At 46.5% G+C, this 24450-nt stretch overlaps 1 protein-coding gene across 1 annotated transcript in view; it reads right to left on the bottom strand.

The window, feature by feature from the left end:
- Nucleotides 1-24450, bottom strand: part of LOC144140908 (uncharacterized) — a 110339-nt gene that overhangs the window by 71108 nt on the left and 14781 nt on the right. Inside the window, exon 2 of the mRNA XM_077672408.1 lies at nucleotides 19211-19362. Within this exon, the coding sequence (XP_077528534.1) occupies nucleotides 19211-19362 (152 nt within the window). The remainder of the gene's footprint in view (nucleotides 1-19210; nucleotides 19363-24450) is intronic.

Genomic DNA, 24450 nt, shown 5'->3' with positions numbered 1-24450 from the left:
TCACATCCTGCACGACGTCAGTGTCATCGCAAACTATAACGTCTGTCTTTTTTATGCTTCCCATTCGGACTCGTCCACGTCCATTTCCGCCTCTCCCGTTTGCAGAAGAAGATGTTCATGATACGTAGATTATTCCGTTCTGCTAACTCGACTAGTAGGTCCCCCCTGCTATTTCCAAAGCACAACCTTAGTTCCCAACTGCCTGTGTCCAGGCTGATTCTTGCCTACTTTAGCATTGAGCTCTCCAGTAACAACGTTATACTGTGTTTGTACTTTGCCATTGCCGATTCCACATCTTCATAGAGGCGCTCAACAAGCTCGTCGCGTCGCTGGATGTGGGCGCGCGGCCCTGTACCACCCTGAGTTTGTACCTCTCATTAGGCCTAAGTGCAAGGAGGGGCTGCCCTTTTGTATTGCTGTAGTATTCGTCTATGTTTCCAGCTATATTTTTAATGACTATAAGTCCTACCCCCAGTTCTCTTCCATCCACTAGAAGACGGTAAAATAGGACGAGTCTGTTTTTGAGCACAGTAAGAGCTTCACCTGACCTTTTAACCTCACCAAGCCCTATTACATCCCATTTAATGCCCTCTAATTCCTCGAAGAACACCTGTAAACTCGCTTCGCTAGATATAGTTCTCGTGTTAAACTTTGCCAGGTTCAGATTCGAATGGCGGCGTGTCCGGCTGCCAGGATCCTTAGCACCCTATGCTCCATCACAAGTATGATCACCGCCGTGGTCATTTGCTTCGCAGCCACTGGAGATTGAGGGTAGTGGGTTAATTCGCGTATTCATGGGAGGTTGTGGCCGTTACTACACCAGGGTGGCCAATCCTGCTCTGGTGAGGGAGTGCGTTGCCGGCGATGGTGGGCGGGGTCTCGCCGCACCCCAAGCCTGATTCTCCAATTGCGTCAACACGAGGATATTTTGATCCGATGGGAAATGTCCGGCACCGGGATTCGAACCAGGGTCCTTCTCCACACGCAAGGCGGATACTCTACCTCTGCCGCTGCACCTTATATATATATATATATATATATATATATATATATATATATATATATATATATATATATATATATATATATATAAAGATATTGCCGCGAACCATACATTGGGTTTGTTTATTTGTGTTTTGCTTTTACCGCCCGGCTGCGCCGGTCTGTGTTATCTCTGCGCCAAGGGAAGCGCGTGTTCCATTCTTTCTTTCTGTGCCGCATGTGTTATCTGTCGTGATAGGGAGAGCATTCCGATCTAACGTGAACAGCCCAGAATAATCTTCTTGGATCTACTATGTTCTCGATGCGAATCGACGTTTCTAGAACCACGCGCGCCAAAAGATAAAATGCCTGCAGTGCGGACGCCGGGGCATTCGATTCGACGACACTCGCCTGTGCAAGTCACTTTGTTGACCGCTGCTTCGCCGCCTCTGCATTCTTTTGAGTTGTTAGGGGAGCACAAGTTCGCTCTAATAAACGTGTTTCTTATTCAAGACAACTGCATCGTCCTTGTCTTCGTGACAATATATATATATATATATATATATAGTCTTTAGGTATAGCCCTTAGTTGCTGCAGGAATACGCCCAAACTAAAAGTACTCTGTTGGGGTACGTTATTTCCAACGTTTCGACCTTAGGCAGGTCTTCAGGAATGAAAGCTTTGGGAAAAAACCATACGGACTCAGCGTGGGAGCTGCGCCCCCAAACACAAGCTACATAGGCAACAAATACACAAACTACCACACGCATCATACAGAGCCTGTTCTGCTGAGGCAAGCAAACCCCCCCCCCCCAAAACAAGCTAACAAACAAACGAAAAAAAGAGGGGGGAGGCAAGAAGGAACATATTGCATGAACGCGAGTGCTGCGGATGATAGGAAATATGACAAGTACATGGGTGGCGAAAGCCCGAAAAGCATCCGGTGTCTCCAAGAGGGGAAAACTACAAAGCACAAGGCGCCACTCGCAGTGCGCTTACATGCGTGCCGCCGGTAACAAGGATTGACTACCGACCGTCTTCAGCGGCGAGGTCAAGAATGCAAGTGGGGCCCTTTCCTGTATTTGGAGCCCAGCAGCTTCCGCAATTTTCGGGGGTCCTGCAAAAGCTAATGGGGGAGCCCATTTGAGGCGTCCCCTTCCCCGCCTTCGCCTCTGTCTGTACACAGCATCGCGTCGTGTCCCGCAAGCTCAATGCACGGCGTGGTAACTGTTAGCACTCGGTCTTGTCGCCCGCACAGGTGGACCCCAGGGCTTATTCTGCGCAAATATTGCGGAGCGCAGCAATTCGTAAAGAAATGAGAACCAGAAGAGAGACGCGGCAGTCCGTGTTTGCCGGGCCTCCGGGGCAACCAAAAAATAGAAAAAAAGGAAGGAAAAAGAGAAAAAGAAGCAAAGCAAAACATGAGCGATTAGATAGGAAGGAAGCGCGCACCCCGTCAGCACTAGCATTGCGGATCACAATGTGAATAAAAGACACCCGAGGCAGAAGCCACAACAGAAACCAAAATAAAATACTTCTTACACGCTCGGTCGAAATTGGAAGCTTCAACATCCGTTTCACATTTTCCAAGGATAAAATGGGTATTACATATGGTGACATAAGCAGGCAATGGCTATAATCGGGCTATTAATGAGGCGTGTTATTCTTGCTCAACGCTGAGACAAGAAAATGAGAGAGAAAGGATTCAAAAATAGGGAGGCGGGAAGGGAAGCGTTGGTAGGGTGCCAGAAGAGGATGAGACCATTATAGTGATCACGTAATGTAGTGGTAGGTTGTTGGCTTTTTAATGCACAATCTCACACCGCGAAACACAGGCTGCCTGTGCACCTCAGACCGTGCGATAACATGCGGAGGAAAGGGCGATGCACACGAAGGGCTTAATGTAGACATAGCAAAAGAGCAAAACGGCGAGATTTTGTATGTGCCGGGGTCACAATGCCTCAATGGGCAGGCAGCGTACAAAATACAGTCGTGTATATATATATATATATATATAGATATATATACATACATATATATATATATATATATATATATATATATATATATATGTATATATATATATATATATATATATATATATATATATATCTATATATATGTATACAGAGAGAGAGGGAGAGAGAGAGAGACAGAATAAGGGTTGGCAGTCTAGACATCCTCGGAAAGCAAAGGGGGAATGCGTTATGTCATAGGAAGATATGAACAATTTTTGGAGTCAGAAAGAAAGTGGGGGGAAAATGCCCACCGGGTGGGATCCGAACCCACGACCTCCAAAATACAGGTCTGGTGCGATAATCACTAGGGTACCGGCGGGGCTGTTTCCCTACCACTTTCTCGGGTATTTATGTTAAGGTATTTTTTTGTTTCCTGCACTTGTGGGTAGCAGCCAGCGCCGCTCGGACAGCTCGGGGTGAAGGGGACCTTTTTTTTAACTCCCGGGCCGTGACTCGAGTGTCTGCGACATGTCGAGTGTGGTCGACCAGCGCTGAACCCTCTCAAGTAACCTTTGGCACCAAGACTGGCAGAACACCCGCCGCAGTGGCTCAGTGGATAAGGTGTTGCGCTGCTGAGCACAAGGTCACGGGTTCGATTCCCGGCCGCGGCGCCCGCTTTTCTCTTAAACCCTACAATCAATCAAATCAATCAAGACTGCCAGAACAGAGGCTCTTGCTTGCATGTAGCCAATCAGAAACGGGAAATGAGGGGTTGAGTGAATTAACACAGAATAAGGGTTGGCAGTCTAGAAAACCTCGGAATACAAAGGGGGAATGGATTATGTCGTACAAAGATATGAAGAATTTTCTGAGTCAGAAAGAAAGTGGTGGAAAAATTCCCACCGGGTGGGATCCGAAACCACGACCTCCAGAATACCGGTCTGGTGCGAGAACCACTACGCTACCGGTGGGGCTGTTTCTCCACCACCTTCTCGGGTATTTATTTTAAGGTATTTTTTGTTTCCTTTATTGGTGGGTGGTAGCCAGCACCGCTCGGACTACTCGGGGTGAAGGGGAGCTTTTTTTTAATCCCCGGGCCGTAACTCGATTGTCTACGACATGTCGAGTGTGGGAGACCAGCGTTGAACCCTCTTAAGCTACCTTTGGCACCAAGACTCCAGAACAGACGCCCTCCCTATGCATGTAGCGAATAAGAAATGGAAAATGAGGGGCTGAGTGAATTAAGACAGAATCAGGGTTGGCAGTCTAGACGGCATTGGAAAGCAAAGGGGTGAATGCGTTAGGTCATCGAAAGACATGAAGAATTTTTTGAGTCAGAAAGAAAGTGGTGGAAAAATGCCCACCGGGTGGGATCCAAACCCACGACCTCCAGAATACCGATCTGGTGCGATAACCACTACGCTACCGGCGGGGCTTATTTCCCAGTTCTCATTCGCTTATTTCCCATTTCTCATCTGATTCGCTACAGGCATAGCGAGGGCCTCTGTACTGGCAGCCTTGGTGCCAAATGTAGCTTAAGAGGTTTCAACGCTGGTCGACCACAGTCGACATGTCCTAGACACTAGAGTCACGGCCCGGGCCTTTAAAAAAAGGTCCTCTTCACCCCGAGTAGTCCGAGCGGCGCTGGCTACCACTCACAAGTGGAGGAAACAAAAAATACCTTAACCTAAATACTCGAGAAAGTGGTCGAGAAACAGCCCCTCCGGTAGCGTAGTGGTTATCAAACTAGACCGGTGTTCTGGAGGCCGTGGGTTCGGATTCCACCCGGTGGGCACTTTTCCACCACTTTTTTTCTGGCTCAAAACATTCTTTATAGCTTTCTATGACCTAATGCAATACCCCCTTTGCTTTCCGAGTTTTTCTAAACTGCCAACCCTTATTCTGTCTTAATTCACTGAGCCCCTCATTTCCCATTTCTAATTCGCTACATGCATTGCGAGGGCCTCTGTTCTGGAAGTGTTTGTGCCAAAGGTAGCTTAAGAGGGTTCAACGATGGTCGACCATTCTCGACATGTCGTAGACACTCGAGTTATGGCCCGGGAATTAAAAATGCTCCCCTTCACCCCGAGTAGTCCGAGCGGTGCTGGCTACCACCCACCAATAAAGGAAACAAAAAATACCTTAACACAAATACCCGAGACAGTGGTGGGGAAACAGCCCCGCCGGTAGCGTAGTGATTATCGCACCAGACCGGTATTCTGGATGCCGCGTGTTCGGATCCCACCCGGTGGGCATTTTTCACCACTTTCTTTCTGACTCAAAAAATTCTTCATATATTTCTATGACCTAACGCATTCCCCCTGTGCTTTCCGAGGTTTTCTAGACTGCCAACCCTTATTCTGTCTTAATTCACTGAGCCCTCATTTCCCATTTCTGATTTCACCGCTGTCACCGACAGCGTCGCGCAGTCGGTGGCAGGCGCGACGCTGTGCCTGACCGAATTCTTTGCTACAGGTATCACCCTCGGCCGATGAAAATTTCCCTGTCGACACCGAGAAGGACAACTGAAGCAAGCCGACAACCAATTACTGCATACGCATGCGTCGTGCTGACTCATCACAGGACAGGGCCCCGCCGCTTGGAGGTACTGCTGTCTGCGCTGTCATATCGCTGCGTGGATAAAAGCTGGAGCATCGCCGCTTCGTCTTTGCAGTCGGTGACAGGTGCGACGCTGTGCCAGACCGAATTCTTTGCTACAGGTACCAGTCGTACACTTTCATCGTTTACTTTATTTTTGATGCTGCATTTTTTCTGTCACCGACTGCCATCTTGTGAAATCGTTGCCATGTCCTCTGAAACAAGCTGTAGGAAGTGCCAGAAGACGTTGCCTCTTGATGGAAGGTTTATGACTTGCTCAGATTGTAAACGCGGCTATCATTATGGTAAACACTGTGCTGGTGTTTCTGAGAAAGCAATGTCCGGTAAGGGAGCTGAAAAGCGAGTTAGCTGGCACTGTAGTCTGTGCGTGTCGGAATCGAGGCAGTCGAGCTGAGACGATTCTTTGCCGAGTTCTGAGTCGTTTTCAGAGTTGCTAAAGAAGGTAGAGATGCTGTTACCCATGAAGGATGCAATCATATCGCTTACTGTTAAAGGGAAGGTGAAGCGGTTTTAGAATTAAAAGAAAAGTTGACTAGCAGCAAGTACACATTGAATAGTTCATGTGTACGAAATATGTTCGCAATACATGCAATAGAAGCGGCGCAATGAGCAAACAAAAGTGGCCCGATGCCCCGCCCCCATCTCGCCGCGCGAGCCGGAAGACCGAAGAGCGCGGGCGAAAACCGGCTGAAAAAGTCATACCTGGACTTCCGGCCGGATCGGCCGCCTCGGCCATGCTCTTTTCGCCGTGTTTCCTTGTGAATGATACTTGTTGTTGTTGTGGTTCATAGCACTCATTTGTACAATTTTCGTGTCCAAAAAGTATGCATGAACGCCAAATGAGGCATACGTTATCATGCCGTATTCCTAAGCAGAATAATGCCACGCCGGGATGCTTGATAACATACGGAAGCGACAGCCGAGGTGGCTGTGCTTGATGACAGAGAATATACTACACTACGTTAAATACTTTGTAAACCACTCTAATGCGGTTTTTTTTTTGATGCGACGGACGTGAATGTTAACATTAGATTCTAGATTTAGGAAGGATGGGGAATACTGCTGTACTTTGGCCGGGGATGTTTTGTTCCATTCCAGAAACCAAGACACATTTGTTCAGGAAATACTTGTTTCGTTAAACGCGTCGGTTTTCTTTCCCTATGGGCTCAGGGCAGTGTTCAAAAAAACAATTTTTTGGCGAAACTAAAACAAGGGGCCAATCCTAATAGAAGTTCTCTCCCGGCTAAGAGCTAAACAGTATTCCTACAAAGTAAAAGAACCAAGACAACCAGATCACTTATTTTGCAAGTATACATGTCACGATAAGGTGATGCTTGTCTGGAATTAAAAAAAAAAAAAACACCACTCCGAACCACCACCGTGCCATGATTTGTGTTGACTGCGGGGGCCTGATTTTTTGCCCAAGATTCCGTGTGGCTGCATATTATAACCTGGCAAGCACTTGTTGTCACTGAACCTCAAGTGTGCTCTAGTGATAGTCGGTGATATATATAATGATGATACTAAAAAAAATTAGGAGCGAAGAGTAAATATACGGCCTTTGTCCGACTAGCGCGGTAAATGCTTAAATCTAGAAATGCTGAAACAGGCCAACGATTCGTTATCACAAACGTTTGGTGATTGTTACCTAAAGTAACGTAACTACAACGTAACTGCCTTGTCCGACTGGTCTGTTAATTATAACGAGGTGGCCGTAATATTGTAGCAGAATGCGCAACGCACAAGCGAAAATCAAGCCCTACTACAGCCAATAATGCTGAGCAGGCACTAGTATGCTGCAGTGTTTTCAGAATAAATGCATGTGAAGAGTAAGACGCCACTCATCGAAGTGCAGCTAGAAATCGCGGAGGCGGCGTAGCGCCGCTGCCGAAATGGCGCACGCGTATGGGTCTGTGTACGGGGATGAGTAACGGGGCTGGGGTGGGCGACAACGAACAAAGGAAATGCGGAAGCAGAGTCTGCTTGTTGGTTTATGCGTGTACCGGCAAGATGTGTCTCGCATATACGTTTACAGCGCATGAACGCTATTTTTTCGCGCAGTGCACGTACGTGCTTTTCGCTGGTAGATTGTTTATAAAACGCTCATTAATCTTCGGCATAAATGGTTTTGTGTATAATAAGAAACAGTTAAGGCGGTACCTAATATTAACATAAGGTATAAAATCCCCCTATGCTGGTTGCCTAATTCAAAAATATTTTGATGGAACCCACTAGTCGACGTCACAGTCACTGCTTTGGGGTTCTCTGTCGTGTAAAGCAAATTTAAGCTCCAAGATAATTGAACCAACCGCACGGGAAATTATAAAACAAACATCCAGTCATGTGCGAAAATTAGACTGCAAGCTAAATTGCCGCAAAGGCAACCGTGCGATCGTTCTCAATGCTTCCGACAACCCGCGCGGCCGAAGGGTGTCCTCCTTTGACGTCATGACGGGCGCAACCAATCAGGGGCGTCAAAAGACCAAAAGCGCGCGTCTCTCAAACGGGGCCGCGCTTTTTGCAAGATAAATGCCACTTGGACTCATGTACGATAAATTTCAATGTGATATTCGGAATCAGCGCGCAAGAAACTATATAACTGTTAATCTAACTCAAATTTTTTGGAAAGCGCTTCAGCTTCCCTTTAAGGTTCACGAGCTGTTAGGTTTTAAAGTGACCGTTGATGCCCTACAGAAGACGGTGGAAGCTGTGGAGGGCTCAGTATCTTTCTTGTCAAAAAGATATGACGAGGTCCTCACTTCTGCAGCCGCCATCCAGGCCACAATTAAATTGCTAGAGTCTAAAGTACAAATTCTGGAGACCATGGTCTCGCAGCAAGCTGAAGAGCTTCAGTTTCTTCAAGCTACGTTAAATGACAACGAGCAATAGAGCAGACTGTGCAATCTTGAGATTCAAGGTTTGCTCATGCGCCCTGCCGAAGACCTGTCTGTGGTCATTTGTGACTTGGCTGGCAAGGTAGGAATTGAACACAGCGACGATGATGTCGAAGCTATCCACCGGCTTCCGGCGAAGCGTGACTTCATGCCGACTGTTCTTGTTCGCTTCGCATCGTTAGCGATTGAGGGAAATTGGATGTCTTGCCGCAAAAAGACCCGATCACTTGCCGAACAAGAAGCTATTTCCTTGATTTTTCTGAACGACAACTTTACCAGCCGGAACAAGAAGCTTTTTTGGGAAGCTCGGCAAAGAGGAAAGGAAAAAAAACTACAAGTATGTCTGGGGGAAGCAACAAATAATTTTTGTGAAGAAATCCGAAACCTCCTCCGCCTTTCGTATTTACAGTAGCCTCGATCTAGACCGCCTTATTTAAATATGAATAGCTCTTTCTTTCATGCACTAACGTTGACGAGTTTTGCAGTTTGTCAACTAAAACCGGTGGAAACGCATTTTCCGTTTTGCATGTAAACATTCGTAGTCTCAGGCAGCACTGGGACAAATTTTTGACGATCGTGGAAAATTCGCGCTTTGTCCTAGATGTAATAGTTCTAACAGAAATAAATATACACTGAGAGCTTATTTCACGCTTTGAAATGAATAATTATTCTTCATATTCTGTTACACGTCCACAAGCTAGGGGTGGAGAGGTACTCTTTTATGTACGCCAAGGTCTCTTTGCAGCCCGTGTTTAGCGCAGCGGAATGCATTGGCTTAAACATTGCTTCGGCTGCGCCGCTCGACATTACGCTTTTAGCCGTGTACAGACCTCCGACACAAAATGCCTAGGTTTTTTTATCTGAACTTGAAAGCTTTATTCAACCAGTTCCTGTGAATTCTATTCTTTGTTTAGTCGGAGATTTCAATCTCGACACTTTGTCGCCCTCTAGGCCGATTGTGTGCGATTATCTTAATACTTTGGTAAAATGGGGTATTCAACCTACCATATTTGCATCCACAAGGGAAGAGTACCTTGTTGACAAATTTGTAACATCATGTCTTTATCATCTGAACATTAAAGCGCCCATATCTGAAGCCACCGCCGCTGTTATCAAGCAGAAACTGGCCGACCATTATTTTATTGGTTGTCATCTTTTCTTTCCGGAGTCAAACAGGACACAACCTACTGCGAAAAAGCTGGTTATCCTTGACATAGTGAAATTTTATGAATCCGTAGCTGATTTTGATTGGGAAGATTTTTTACAGAGGGTTACTTTTCAAGACGTGTATCAGGAATTCTTAGAAATATGGAAGCAACTTAAACAAAAGGCACAAAAAACCGTGCTAATAAAGAAACGCAGTATGAACAGCCCTTGGATAACAAAAGACATTTTGCAAGCTATAAAAGAAAAGGGCGCGCTTTGGATGCGCTGTAAGCGCTCTTCTAATCCCGAGATGAGGATGTTGTTTAGATCTATGCGAAATAAAGTTGCAGCTCTGTTGAGATCGGCGAAACGTTCGTACTTTTACAAATCCTTCTACGAGAGTCGATTCTGCCCCAGGAAAACTTGGACAACCATTCACCAGTTCCTGGGCCCAAAAGCACAACTGTCGATCGATGTAACAATTTCTAAACACTTCTGTAATCTTGGTCACTCCGTGCATGACTTTAATAACCACTTTTCGAAACCTTGAAATCGGTCACAGGTTTCCCCCGGTGCAGCGCTGTCTTCCTTGAATAGCAGCGTCACTTCGGCATACTTGCCTCCCTTAACTTGCGCTGACTTGCATGGCATAATATTTAGTTTCAGGCGTAAAAAAACACCAGGTATAGACGGTGTTTGCGTGATTGAACTTCAGCGAAACTTCAGCGCATTATGCGACTTATAATTTTCATGCTCAGTTCTTTTATGGAACATGGTTCCATCCCTGATGAGCTTAAGATCGCCCTGGTCAAGCCGCTCCATAAAGGAGGAAGCTTTAAAACGATTGAGAATTACAGACCGCTATCTATCCTGCCTTGTATCGCAGAAATTTCAGAAAAGCATCTTTTCTTGAAGCATCTTTTCTCGAAAGCATGAGTCCTTTTCTCGAAAATAATAACCTTCTTTCACATTCTCAGTTTGGGTTTAGGGCAGGAAAGAGTACTACAACGCTTTCAGAAGAGTTCTGTGATCATATTTATTCCGCCTTCGATAATAATGAGGTCTCCTGTGCTCTTTTCCTGAATGCCAGCAAAGCATTTGACTCTGTTTCTCATTCATTATTGCTTGAAAAGCTTGAACTTGTCGGTTTTCGTGATCCTTTTCTGAAACTTTTAACAAACTACTTCCACAACCAGGCTGAAATTGTTCGGAAAAACGGTTTCTCGAGTTCCAAACTTTTTTTGCAATCAGGAGTGCCACAGGGGTCTATTTTATCGCTATTGTTGTTTAACGTGTATGTCAATGATTTGGGTTCTGTCACAACAAGGAGTCGCCTGTATCAGTATGCAGACGACACTGTTCTTCTGTCCACTCACTCTTTTTACAGTTCAGCGATTTACTCCCTTCAAACAAATGCAATTGCGGTTATGGATTGGCATTCCTACAACAGTATTTGTATTAACACACAAAAAACAAAATGTGTGTGTTTCCGTAATCCTCACAAAAAATTGACTGTACGCCGATTCTACTCCGTAAATCAAGGTGTAAAGATTGCCACTGTATTCCTCTTCCCTTCTCGACAAGCGTGAAGTACCTAGGTGTATATTTTGATAGCGCCATGACGTGGAAGACCACCCAGATGAACTACGTTTGTAACAAGCTTCGGGGGGCATCTTGCGTTTTACATAATGTTTGTTCCTTCATGCCAGTCCCAACGCGCCAACTTATTGCGCACTCTCTCGCTTACAGCATTCTCAGATATCGATATCTTTGTTTTATCATTGCTCTTTCTCTTGGCGTTCCAAAGTAAACTGTATATTAAAAACATTGTCCTCAGCGTTGCCTACAATGCAGATATCCCCGTTAAAGTTGATTGCTTCACTTATTTCAGTCTGGCTACATTTGATGCCCTGTTTTTTCAAATCATTATTTAAAAAACTTCTAGTGTAGCTCTTTTTTGTCCCCTCATGTGCCGGTGCGAGCATTCAGACATTGTCCTCGATTTGTCATACCGCGTTGCTACACATGTTTTGGATCCTATGTTCCAAAGTCGGTTCCAAAAGTTTCGGTAAAAACTGAACCCGTTGCTCTGCTGGCGGCCCGGTATAATCAATAACATGCTGAGTGTGTTAAGAGAGGCCCATAAAGAAGTGGATCGTCAGGGCAACGGCAAAAACGAAAGCTGAAAGTGGACACCTGTTGGTAATTCACCCTGGTTAGAGCAGCTGTGCTAAATAATTAATGAATTAACGTGTTTTTCTTACACAAAGTTCTTGCTAGAATCAACGAGGTAGCTGACAATGGTATAGAATCGCGACAAAATAGCAATTGCTGGTGAAACATCGGTATGCATCCAGAACCCATACGTGCAGTTCATTTCCGCATGCGCGTAGTGTTTAAGTTACTGGGAACGAAATAAGATTTAGAATTAAACTCGCAGAAGATGTGATAAAAAGAAGAAAGAACCGTCGGAACGCGGTTTCGAACCCATGTACTTCAAAATTCAGCGTCTTCTCTCCAGAGCGACGCGTTAGACCACTCGGCTACAAAACAGCGCGGAGCGATACACCTCCTTTCTTTGCGGACTACTTGTGTAGCCTTCACAGCGTTGCACTTGATGTATGAAACGGAGTATAGTTACCAGCCCTGTAAAGCTCCAGCACGGTGTCGTACAGCCCAGGTCTGGAATCGAGCATCTGGCGAGCACTTCTCTGAAAGCATCCCCCCGGACAACGGTTGAAGACCCTTATCCAACGGGATCTCAGACCCCAGGCGGAGAAGATGTTACGACTTAGCCCGCGGTTGGGCTTTGCTTCAACACTCCTGGACTGTGCGGCGAATTCTCCACTACGCGCGCCTTTCAAGCAGGCCCTCCCAGTCAGTGATTCACAATTGGCGCCGACAATTCAAGCAAGCTGTGACAAGCCTGGATCTCTGGTGCCTATCTATCGGCGCGATCAACCTTCGATGGCGTGCCGACGCAACACGCAGAGACCTATCCCAAGGACACAGAGGCCCCGCGACCGCTGCGAAAACATCCTCTCTCCTGTCTCTCGAATTCAGCATGCGCAGCTACTACTTGCTACTACTGACTGCTGACGAACTCTGGAATGAGCGTTGTGTATTTCTGTGCCGTTACTGTCGGGTGCACAATCTCGAGGGAACGCTTGTTTTGACCTTTGGCGCTTTGGGCATAAAGAAGACCCCCTAAGCGCTGTAGTAAATTCCTGTTTGAGCAGTGAATCAATGCTGTCACTCTGCTCGAGTCCTGTACTGTAACCACGCCTGTCCGGGCATTGTTCTTTGGCTTCGGCTCATCTCTTGCTATAAAATAAACAAGTTATGTTTTGCCTATAGCTTCTGGACTTCTCCACAGCTGCAACATTGGCTGGCCGCTCGCTTCAAACCGCGCTACCAAACGCACGTCGGAGGCGGCGACGGAGCTCGGCTCGGGTCGGCTTTCCCGTACGCAACAACGGGTTGTCAGCGGTCGGGTGACAACTTCCCAACAGGAGATATAGGCAGATGGCCGGCTACCGAGTATAAGCAGAGTTAAACTTTCACAAAACTATCTCTGCACGTACTTTTTTGTTGCTCGTGGTAACTAGGACTAACTGGGTTAAACCTGAGCGCGTTTTAAAGCAAAGCTTTTTACCTCTACCCCCCGAGGGTTCTTTTGCGACTGCTGGTGTCAAAGAAAACTCCCGCTAACAAATAAAAGAAGTTACTGGCACCGCCAGGAATCGAATCTAGAACTAACAGAGCAACAAAGATAGAGCCCGTTTTCTGACCGATAGAGCAACGAGCCCACGCGGAGACCGGGAAGACAGGTGGTGCACTCACCATGCACATCTGCGGGTTTACCCCCGCATTTTCGCTCAATTCCACGTGATAGCGTCACGGGAGCTGTCGCTCCGCACATGGCACGTGTAGCGGCTGTGTGCGCACCTTGCGCATGCGCAAGGAGTTACAAAAATTAAGCGAATCTCACTGCAACGCATGGCATCCCACATGTAGTACGCGAATGAACTAAAACCTGTGGCCTCCAGTGTTCACTTAAAAAAATCAGAGATCCTTGTCTTCCGCTCTCATGCCAAACGCCACATCAAGGCAGACATTCAAATACTCCTTGACTGCCAGGCCATCATTCCAAGATCCAAACGTCTTGGGCCTATATCTCCAGGCCAACACCAAGAATGACGTATCCTTGAAGCGCTTTAACGCAGCATCAATCAAATCATACGCATGATCAGGAGGGTTGCCACCAAGAAGTGAGGCCTCAACGAAGCCCATACCTTTCGATTAACTCAAGCTAATGTCATCCCGAGAATGTCTTACGTCACACCATGTCTTCTCGGCAAGGAGGACATAACGATGCTTGACATAATGACTAGAAAGGCAGTTGAGCAGGTCGTTGATCTTCCCATGAGTGCATCCACTCAGTGGCTGCATAGAATGGGGCTCCTGAACACGGTGGAAGAGCTGATAGAGGGCCATCTTTCTAACCAGAAGCTCTGAGTGAGCAAACCTGCAGTGGGTGGCCGCATTCTTCACCACATTGACTGGGAAGCACAGAATGTCACACCACGTGATGTACTCCCGGACTCTTAGCGACAAGAACTAAAGAGGCTCCCTTTGCTTAGAAATATGAACTCGCCCCCCGACGAGGGTGGCCAACAACCACGGGCTCAAGCGGGCAACACCACCCACGGAGACGATCATGCATTTATATGCACAAACACCTCCAAACATCGAAGGTACCAGTACACCATCATCGTGGCTACCGCCGGAACCATCCTTCTTGCGTGTTCCTCACTCAAGACCCAAGACATGACGGCAACAGAAGAGGCAGTCCTCGCCTTGGCACTCACTCAACCAGGGGCTTGGAAGGTAGTCAGCGGTTCCCAACCGGGATTACCCGTATTACCAGTCGGGGTGGGTGTCCCTGAGCTGCAATGCGTGTGCTAAAAAACCACTCCCCAACTGATGATAGTCGGCTTATCTGGACGCCCGCTCACGCTTTCATTGAGGGCAACGAATACGCCCACCAACAAGCAAGTGCTGTCACCCCCCAAGCTATGGATCTGCACGAAGACTCTCAACCACTTGTCACGTTCACTGACACAACCCAGCATTATCGCCTTCACAGACAGACCCTACCCTCGCGTTACCCTGACCTTTCCAGAAAATCCCAAACTACCCTACGGCCCCTACAATGCGGCTCCGGCCCACGTCCTACGCGTCTTGACTTAATGCACCCAAATCACTACTGCGCTGAATGTAAATTTTGCTCAAAACTAGGAACACTCCAGAACATAATCGGGGTGTGCGACTTTAGCCCTGAGCACCCTCCTCTATACCCGTCAACTACCCAACAAGAGCAATGAGAGAGGCTGGTGTTCATTCCCTCTTTGCCTACCCAGGTTCAGCTGGTGGACGGAGCACAGGAGGTGCGGACTGCATATGGGCTCCAGTGAAGGAACCCACCCTCTGCGTCGCCCTCTGGGCCGTTCAGAAGTCTGAATAAAAGTATTTACCCTTCTGCTCTTCCTTCTCCTATTCGTCCTTCGTATCAGACGCCGATCTCGTCGCTTGCATTGGCGGCGGCAGAGACGGAGAAGTGACATCGGGTAACAGCGGGTTTGACCTTCCTTTAGTTTGTAGTGGCGGCAGCTTCACCCGCTAACAGCACCACTACCATCATCAACCCTGCATCCCACAATCATCAGCAGCAGCGGTACTTGCCCGGCTGCGTCAGCAGTGACAGGCGCCAGAAAGATGTAACACGACCGAGCGCCTGGGCGGCCGCATGACTACGGCGCTCTCGATGTTCCGGTTCCGGCCGGGGCTTGCACACCCGAATAAATGTAGGAGAGCCGCAGTGCATCACCGAGTTCACGGCTCCCTTTCCTACAGTTGGTGACCCGGACGTGATATCCCTCCCAGCGAACTTGTAGAGCCATGTCCAACAACGATCCGGATCCGGACCAGCGAGCACCGCAAGCAGCCGGCAACGAGATCGCCGCCCTGGCTATCCACTTGCCGCCGTATTTCGAACACAACCCGGTCACCTGGTTCCTCCAGGCCGAGTCACAGTTCGCGCTGTCTGGCATCGCCTCCCAGGAACGCAAGTGTCCCTACGTCGTCAGATCTCTACCCGCTACTGCTGCGGAAGAGGTTGCGGACATTCTCGCCTTTTTCATACGCAACCGTCCAGCAACGGCCTACGACCAGCTCAAAGCCGCGCTCCTCGAACTGCTAGCGCCTGGGCGGCTGCATGACTACGCCGCTCTCAAATTTCCTGCCGGGGGCTTGCACACCCGAATAAATGTAGGCGAGGCACAGTGCATCACCGCGTTCACGGCTCTCTTTCCTACAAGTTTTATATAAAAAACAGTTCCCACTACTGTGCTACGCCAATACAGCTCGACCAACCACCGTTCATGCATGACGCATTGATTTAACCTTAGCAAAGAATATCTCTTTAAAGTAATAAAGCGTGTGGTTAAATGCATTGCACTTGTCTCTGGTTTTGCTATTTGTAGAACCACGATAGTGAATTTTAATGACGATGCGTGGGTAATCGTTGCGGGTGCCATTTACAGCTTTGCTTTCCAACCACATTCGCAGGGTAGATTGGCGCGAATTTTTTTTTTTCTTGTGTGGTTGGTAGAAGCGGCCGAAAGTATTCTGCCACGCTTAGTAGAGATGGCGACAGGCACGACTACAGAGTAATCTCAGCGCTTCTACATGGCTCTTTGGCAATTGAGCCGTCTTGGCTAAAACAGCTCTGTCAAAGCGCTCTATGGCAGATTCATTCTATTGCAGATTCAAGCGTAAAGTAATTGAATCCCACGGGAATTCTGCTGACTCTCTTCGTGTATTGGTTGCGCCCTCAGCATACTTATATCACCTTATTTCGATATTTTATTTTCGTATGCTCCGGTGACAAATAATCAAGGCGAAGTTGGCGACACTGTAAATCCACACTAACGAATCCGAACCCTCGCCAAGAGCACTTTCTGACTTAGCAATACAAGAGAACAATGGATGGTGGTGATGCTTAGTACTAAACATTACTAGAGTTCCTTTTGTTCTATTTGCTTGAATATAAGAGAGAGAATGCACCGGAAACACCAATAAAGTTATTCCAATAACACCCTTTACTTATTTTATTTTTTATAGCAGCAAAGAGCTATAGCGCAAAGTTTCTGTCATGGACTCTAATACAGAACTTACTTCCGGCTATGGTTGAGTTTCTGGCGCAGCTGATCTGCAAGCTTATTTTTTTATCCCGAAGTAGCAAGGGGCGATAATAGCAATATCTGCGATGTGTTTTCCTCAACTCATAATATCATGTAACTATTATTAGTAGACATAAGCACCGTTTATGCTTGCGCATATCTTGGTATATTTCCCAGCTGCTTGCGGCGCCACGCGATATTTCCTGGCTGATATCACGACAAAACATCTAAGATGAAACTTGAATCTGATGTCTTTAAATCACTTCCGAATCATTGGCCCCCTTACGCTTGGCACGTTAAAATCACAAATTCGCCCCATCTTAGACTAGCTTTGGAGCAGCTGGCATCTCATTTTATAAAAGCCGTTATGAGCCCAATGGCGTCGTGTACCAAATGTGACGTTGCCGTAGCCATGATTTACTTGTGGAGGTCTTCTCCCAAGCACGTTTATTTTAAAATTAAGCGCTTTGTGGTTGGGTACTGCACCATTCCTCCTAAACCTCCAGCTGAATTACACCATGCAGCCCTTACGCACGCCGATAAACCTACACGCTGGCCTCTATTTGCAATTACAAATACTCGTTTTTGACTGCACCTCACCTTTGCATAGTCCAGTTGTTCTGAAATGGGGGTTCGCGTGCATAACGCGTGTACGAAGGAATTTTAGGGGTCCGCGAAGCCATTACCCAAACTCTTGATGTCCCGATTCATTTTTGCTTGTCAAACATTGCTGCAAAGCAAAAATGTGGCTTCGCTGCATGACATGTGCGTTTATAAGAGAGTTTTAGAATAACGTACGCAGCCGTACGGAAATCGTCAGCGAACGCTATTTCTTTGCGTCGCTCGCACTCCGCATTGTCTGTACGGCAAGCCGGTGATGCGTTTAGTGGGGGAAGACGCGCGGACGCTTTTTTAGCAAAATTCCGTGCGTACGCGTGGCCGCTTGCTTTTCTAACAAGGCGGCAAGTATCGCGACAACCATCCACGGTTCCGCTTTTCTGTGGAAATTAATTTGCTTTCGATGGACCATAGGAATTTTCTCTTGTGTTTCTAAATACGTCGCGGGGTTAGAAAGTCGCCCTCGCTCAGCTCTGTATCGTCGTAACATTTGGCTGTCCGAATGAAGAGCTAGGCCAGCGACCGATGTTCTCTGCGTGTGTTCTATATGCGTTCGCTTTGCGATGAAATGCGACGTTGTGCTTCTGCGGCTGGACATTGCTTCCCATTCTCTGGATTATCTTGCTCGAGCGACGTACGACCCAAAAAAGCATGGGGTATCTACAGTGTGCGTGGCTAAAGCCTTCTCGGCTTAAGCTCCACAATTAAGTTACTTACTGTAGGTCCCCGCAAACCGCGAGAGGTGCATTCGCAATTTACGACGGGCAGGAGGAGGCAACCGATCGCCTTTCAATACCAGTTAAGACTGGCAACGGATGTCGTGATGTCATGTTTGTTAGAAACACATCGCAGGATTGTTTTTAATTTGAATAAAATGTATGAGTCAAACCCGGACATTTGGTTGAGGGCGTTCTTGTCGATTTCACGAAAGAAATGTCACGGTGCTTCAACGCTTTTTTTATGGACGTACTCACGTAAGGGAATACTGATATCATGTTATGAACTTATTGCATTCAATACTAACGGGAAAGCGTTTGTTTGCAGTTGTTTGGATATTCCTAAAATGCACAGTCACTCCGGCGCTCTGCTGGCAGATCAGGCGTCGAGTCATTTGGCAATCCATTCGACAGATGGCGCCGTAAGAACTAGTGTGTCGCAACGCAAAAATTATTTAAACGCTCTACTTAAAATCGATTCACGGCGTTTACGTACCGGGACGCAAAAAATATAGCGTTAAGCGTACGCCAAGGCAAGAGACTCCTTATTGTCTTTCTTTGCGCAGCACATATTCTAACGTCGGGTTTTCGCACAACACTTGTGCTACGCAAAAAAAAAAAAACAGACGCACCAAAGCGTTCCAGCTGCACAAGCAAATCGTTTGACAATGTGAAACACAGCAGCATAAACTTCAGCTTCAAAAGGCGTGGATTTAATTCGTGTGGGCGACTTTATCTGCATGTGCAAATTGTTTCACATTATGAAACAGATCAATAAATCTGCATCACCTGGTCAGTCCTTTATAACTTTTGCAAGCACAAAAGGAGTCGCCGGTAAACGCATGCTTGAGAACGACTGGCATAGACGATGCAAACAATGTGTTTGGCCTCTTGCAAGAGCGTGACCCGCACGTGAACACGGCGTCAACACAGCGGCGGTTCGCTGAGGAAAATTTTTTAAAGTGTTCCAATTACCGTGGCAACACACTGTATGCCTTTTCTAACTGAGAAGGCATTGCTTTATATTTACTTACTTAGTTTTAAAGTCCTGAGAAGATCGGCGAAACGTGTAGTAAGTTTCATTGAGGTTCACGTTTTGAGTTGTAATGCACTCCGAATAATACAGATCGGCGTAGACGCTTGCACTTTCGTAGTACACGTACATGTCCTTGTTCTGCTCCAAGAACTAAGAAACAAATGCACAAAGGGTTAAAATAAGAGCGGAAGGAAATGCGTAATAATTTGTATGAAAGATTGTGCCATGTGAAAAGTGGAGACGGAAAATAAGGGCGTAAAAACAAGATTTATTTTCCGTGCTTTAGCACTTGGGGTAAACCAATGGTTGCTCTTTAGCTAATGTGAAGCACAAAAAAAACGGCGTTCTGTGTACCGAAACATTTATCCACTCTCTTTCTTGTGCATTTCTTCGGAGACGGTTCATCCATTCCTTACACCCGCCCTCAAGCATATACAGGTCATCCTAAAAACTCTGTTGTAGCAACTACATCTTCCCTGTGTCTGACAGTTCTCTTCAATTTTTTTACGCATTCATAAGCATTACCAGAAATGTGGGAACGCTTTTCCTTCCCAAGAAACGCATATCTCAGTAAGAAGGAAAGAGTGAGGACTTTGGGGACGCCTACTACCCAAGCGTTATCAAATTAATATTCACGTGAGATGTTCATAATGCCGAAAAATAAAAGTAGCTTACAAGATATAATTTATAACTCCTCTCCAACCAGACCAACGGTCTGGCCGAGTGGTCTGAAGCACTTGATGTACTGCAAGGCGGCCGGCTGGTCGAATTCCTATTTGGACATTGTACTTTTCCAGTTCATTTTTTTATTCACAAATGTTTTGTGCACTCCATTCGCCATTTTGCGCGGCAACCGTGATTGCTCCAGAGGTGAATTGCCCGACAGCGTACAAACTGACACTGTGGCGCTGGGGAGGTACAGTTGGCGTTGTGCTGCAAAAACGCCGCTTTCCCGGTCACAGTGCCGAATCAGCCGACAGTTTTCGTGGTGCGAACACGCCTCTTTCAACGCAGGGACAAGCTAGGCAGGCTCCAGAGGTTGGCGCGACGCACCTCACAATCGACCGTATCTGATGACATGGATTCCATTTACCCACACCGCACGCCTGGGCTAAAACACGGTACCATTCTAAGCGGCCCTGGCGAGCTTATCTGACCCATCTTACAGCCGGCAAAGTGGCAGAAATGCAGTATGTTCAGTCTTCAGTATTGAGGTGCTGATAATAGCCGATGAAAGATGACGTCCCATGTCAAGCATGTTGTTCATGGAGCAGAAACCAAACCTAGTTTGAACTCCAAACTCCAATTTGGAACATTGTTCAGTCACATCCCAGGACCAACAAGCGTCATCTGCTGTAGTTGGTGCAGCCGCAAAGAATGTAGGATTCCATTTTTTTTCTATCAGGCATTGTAAACTAAATACCGCTTCATCAACAGAATAAACAATACAAAGTATGTTTATTCGGTCTGTCTAAGCAATGAATGCAAAAAATGAAATATGGCAGGTTCACAAAGGTGTCCCTTCAAACTATATTTAAGGTGCCTTGGAGAGGATTTGTCGTCAAGTGACGCTAAGAGCAGCCAAATTTTATCAATCACATATTCTACCGCCCACTAAACGCTGAACGACATTGGCATTGATATTGACATTGTTTTATTAAGTAGTTGAGCACAGTGTTTAAAAAACAAGGTTTTACAGAAGGAGGTCCCATGGAAAAAAATTCACACTGGGGGTCCTCCGTATCCACAACGCAAACAGCTATGTCATTAGGGAGGCGGTATACAAAATGAGAAAAATAGAACACAAACAAACAAATTCATATAAACAGGTATACATTGGTAGGAAATTTGAGTACGGCGCATGTGCGCATCGGGTAGATCAAAAGTTATCTGGTATATTTATTTTCTTGTAACGTTAACACGAGGCACCACTATACCTGAAACTGATCGGGGAAAGAAACAGGCGATCAAATATTGATTACGAAAGTGTGCCAAGTATGTATTTTCTTACAGACCTCTACGAACAGCAGTGTGAGGGGTACGATTTAGGTGAAGGGGGTAAGGCATTCCAGATAGTGCAAGCAGAAAATAACAGGGCTTGTTATTCGTAGTTGGATCGGACAGTTGGAAGTAATATATTATGTTTCACTTAAAATATGATGTTGTTTGTGTTCAGAAAACATGTTCTGCCGAAGGACACGAGAAATGCCGGATTATCTCGTAAACGGGAAATAAGTACACAAAATTTAAAATAAACTTCGAGAGAGAGTTGAAGGATGCCGATGTGGTGGACGATAGGTTTTAGAGTCGATCGGCAGTAATAGAATGTGAGTAAATGAACGGCTGAATCCTGAAGACGATGCAGCGGTGCAAGAGGGGTACTATACATGTTGCCGCAAGAATAAAAATAATAAGTAAGGTGGCTGTGAATAAACAAAGCATATAACAATCGTAGAAGGGAAAATTTGAAGAATAGTGGATTTTAATGACGACGCCAATGCCGAAATTAGTTTTATATGTAACCGATCAAATGTGTTTGTCAAACTCGATTTATTGTAGGCAGGGTGTCGAACCGGAATTTTTTCGGGTTCGGTTCGGGTTCAGGTTCAAGACATTCGGGTTCGGTTCGGGTTCAGTTCCAGAGCACCATACCGTTCCGGTTCGAACCGGTTCGAACCGGTTCAAACGGGTTCAAACGGGTTCGAAGAAAAAAGCAGGCGTGTTTTTTCTGTTAATTTTCTGTGCTCGTTTTCCGTTTCCTTATCAAGTCAGCATAAAAACAAAGTAATAATGAAGGTTTCTTTGTCGAAATATTTGGTCTTCGGCAAACTAAAGCGACCCTGCAACACTTTTTTCAACTTTTTTTTAAATCTTGAGTGCTTGCAGGAAGTAGTCAGCCACCACATTAGATTATGGGGTCGCAAAGTGCCTCAGCCAAAAATCACTGCTCTCTCCTCGTCAGATAACCAAAGAAACTTGCTCAAAATATTTTTCTCTACTTTCCGGTCTTCGCGTTCTTCGCCCGCTGAATGACGTCATTACAGCGGTGTAGCGTCTGTTTACCGGCTTTTCTTAAGTTGCAGAATAGAACGCATTTGATAGCAACTTAAAAAAAGCCACAAAAGCGAAGCAGGAACGGAAGGTGTATCCGCAGCGACGAGCAAATCACGCACTGTTCCTCTGTGCTGGCAATAGCGATAGTTTTCGCAGTGCTTCCAGATGCGAAGAGTGAAATCACTTATCGAAAGTGTTGATTTATTTATTTACTGCTTTTTTGTTGATTTATTTATTTATTTATTTATTTATTGTTGGGTTTAACGCGCCGACGACGAGGCGCGCCATAGTGGAGGGCTCCGGATTAATTTTGACCAAATGGGGATCATCTTTACGTGCGCCGAAATTTTGGACACACGGACGTTTTCGATTTTTGCTTCCATCAGAAAAGCGGCCGCCATGGCCGGGAATCTAAACCGCGTCTGTGGGCTCAGCAGCGTAACGCATTAGCCACTGAGAGACCGCGGCGATTTTATCTAAAGTGTTGAAGAGCTCCTTTAACTGTACCTGCAAAATGTTTTCTATGGTAGTGTGACGAGTATGTGGCGCCTACTGCCAAGCGTGGCAGGTGGCATTTAGAGAAATTTCCTTCTGCTCATCTTTTATCTGCTCACAGATCTGTTAGAAAGGAAGAATGGCTATAAAGACTCATTGGACGGCGTGTATAGGACGGCATTGGACAGGAAACCACCGGCGATAGGAGCTTGCTAATGGTCCTTCAGTGACCCGTCACAGTGATTGGGCTCTAGGAAAGATGATAGCCAAGCGAAGTCACAAGCGGCAGTAATGATCACTTGTATAGAGAGAGAGAGAGAGAGAGAGAGAGAGAGAGAGAGAGAGAGCGAGAGAGAGAGAGAGAGAGAGAGAGAGAGAGAGAGAGAGAGAGAGAGAGAGAGAGAGAGAGAGAGAGAGAGAGAGAGAGAGAGAGAGAGAGAGAGAGAGAGAGAGAGAGAGAGGTGTCCTCATTCGAGGGGGCCGAATCGACAGCAGTTTCCATCAAGAGCAACTGATCTTCCACGCCGGAGAAGGCCATGGTTGTCTCCCAATTCTCTATGGAAACGTGGAGGTTGAATTGATCTACGGCACACTTGTCGCAGCTGCCTACTATGTGTATGAGGTTCCCAGGCTCTCCACAGAAGCGACGAAATGGAGAGAGTTGTGTCCCGTCAAAGAGGTGAAATCTGGTGTTGTGTGGGAAGGTGTATGCCCACAGGGTGCGGAGTAATCTTTCCTGGTTAATCGGTAGCGATTTGTGCGGGGAGGAATACGTTCTACACAAGAGGCCATAGTGCTCAGTAACTTCCTGGTCTGTAACTGCAGGATGCATATGCATGCACTCGGGCCGGGCTTCATCAGCGCTGGCTAAGCCAGTCAAATCTCGACCCACGAGGTTGGTGATCTTGTTTGCCGGCGATGCCAGTAGGAGCTGATGCCCATACAATCGTGACTGGTCTCGTTGGTGGCCCTTGATTGATCATCGGAAGTGTTGTAACATGCAATCGACCGTTGGAAAAGTTGGGCCACGCCTGCTAAGAGTCTGTTATGGGAGTTTTGGCGCCGCTTTGGCTAAGCGCACGTGCTATCGCCGCTTCCTCAGCTTAGAGGGCGCTATGTTCGAGGGTTGAGATGCTACACCTGTGGGAGGCGGAGAACGGTAACAAAAAGAAAGAGAAGGTATTGAAGAATGCTATTGGGCGAATCAAACCAGTTGATCGTTCCTCCCATTTTTTCTTGCAGTTTAGTTTCTTTCCAACTCTCTCCCCTTATATATACACACGTTTTGAAAACCCTTTGATGAATATAAAATATGCATTAGGCAATTACTTATTAACTTTAGTGCGAGATGTCAATTTTAATATAGCAACAACATAATAGCGCAATACGGGCATAAAGAAAGACCTTTTATAGCATTCAGGCCGTCGTCACATAACTTTGGGGCTAGTTTGTGCGTGGCAAAATTTCCTGATTGGTCGAGAAGGAGAACGCTGCAAAATTTCCAAATGCCAAGGACCCCAAAGATATCATGTGTTGTCCGACCGTCGAATCCGCCTTAACTGACCCGCTAATTCCTTTAATCCAAATTAATCAACACACCAGTCCCACTAATTCACAATAGCTCATTCACTCACCTAACTCACCCCAGTCTACCCTCTAACCCGCACTAATCGACTTCAATCCATTCGC

The sequence above is a fragment of the Haemaphysalis longicornis genome, unplaced genomic scaffold, assembly GCF_048455015.1.
Source record: "Haemaphysalis longicornis isolate Haplotype H1 unplaced genomic scaffold, Haemaphysalis longicornis Haplotype H1 scaffold_55, whole genome shotgun sequence".
In the NCBI taxonomy this organism is placed as follows: Eukaryota; Metazoa; Arthropoda; class Arachnida; order Ixodida; family Ixodidae; genus Haemaphysalis; species Haemaphysalis longicornis.
Note: the sequence above shows the minus strand (reverse complement) of the source record. Positions and strands in the feature narration are given on the sequence as shown.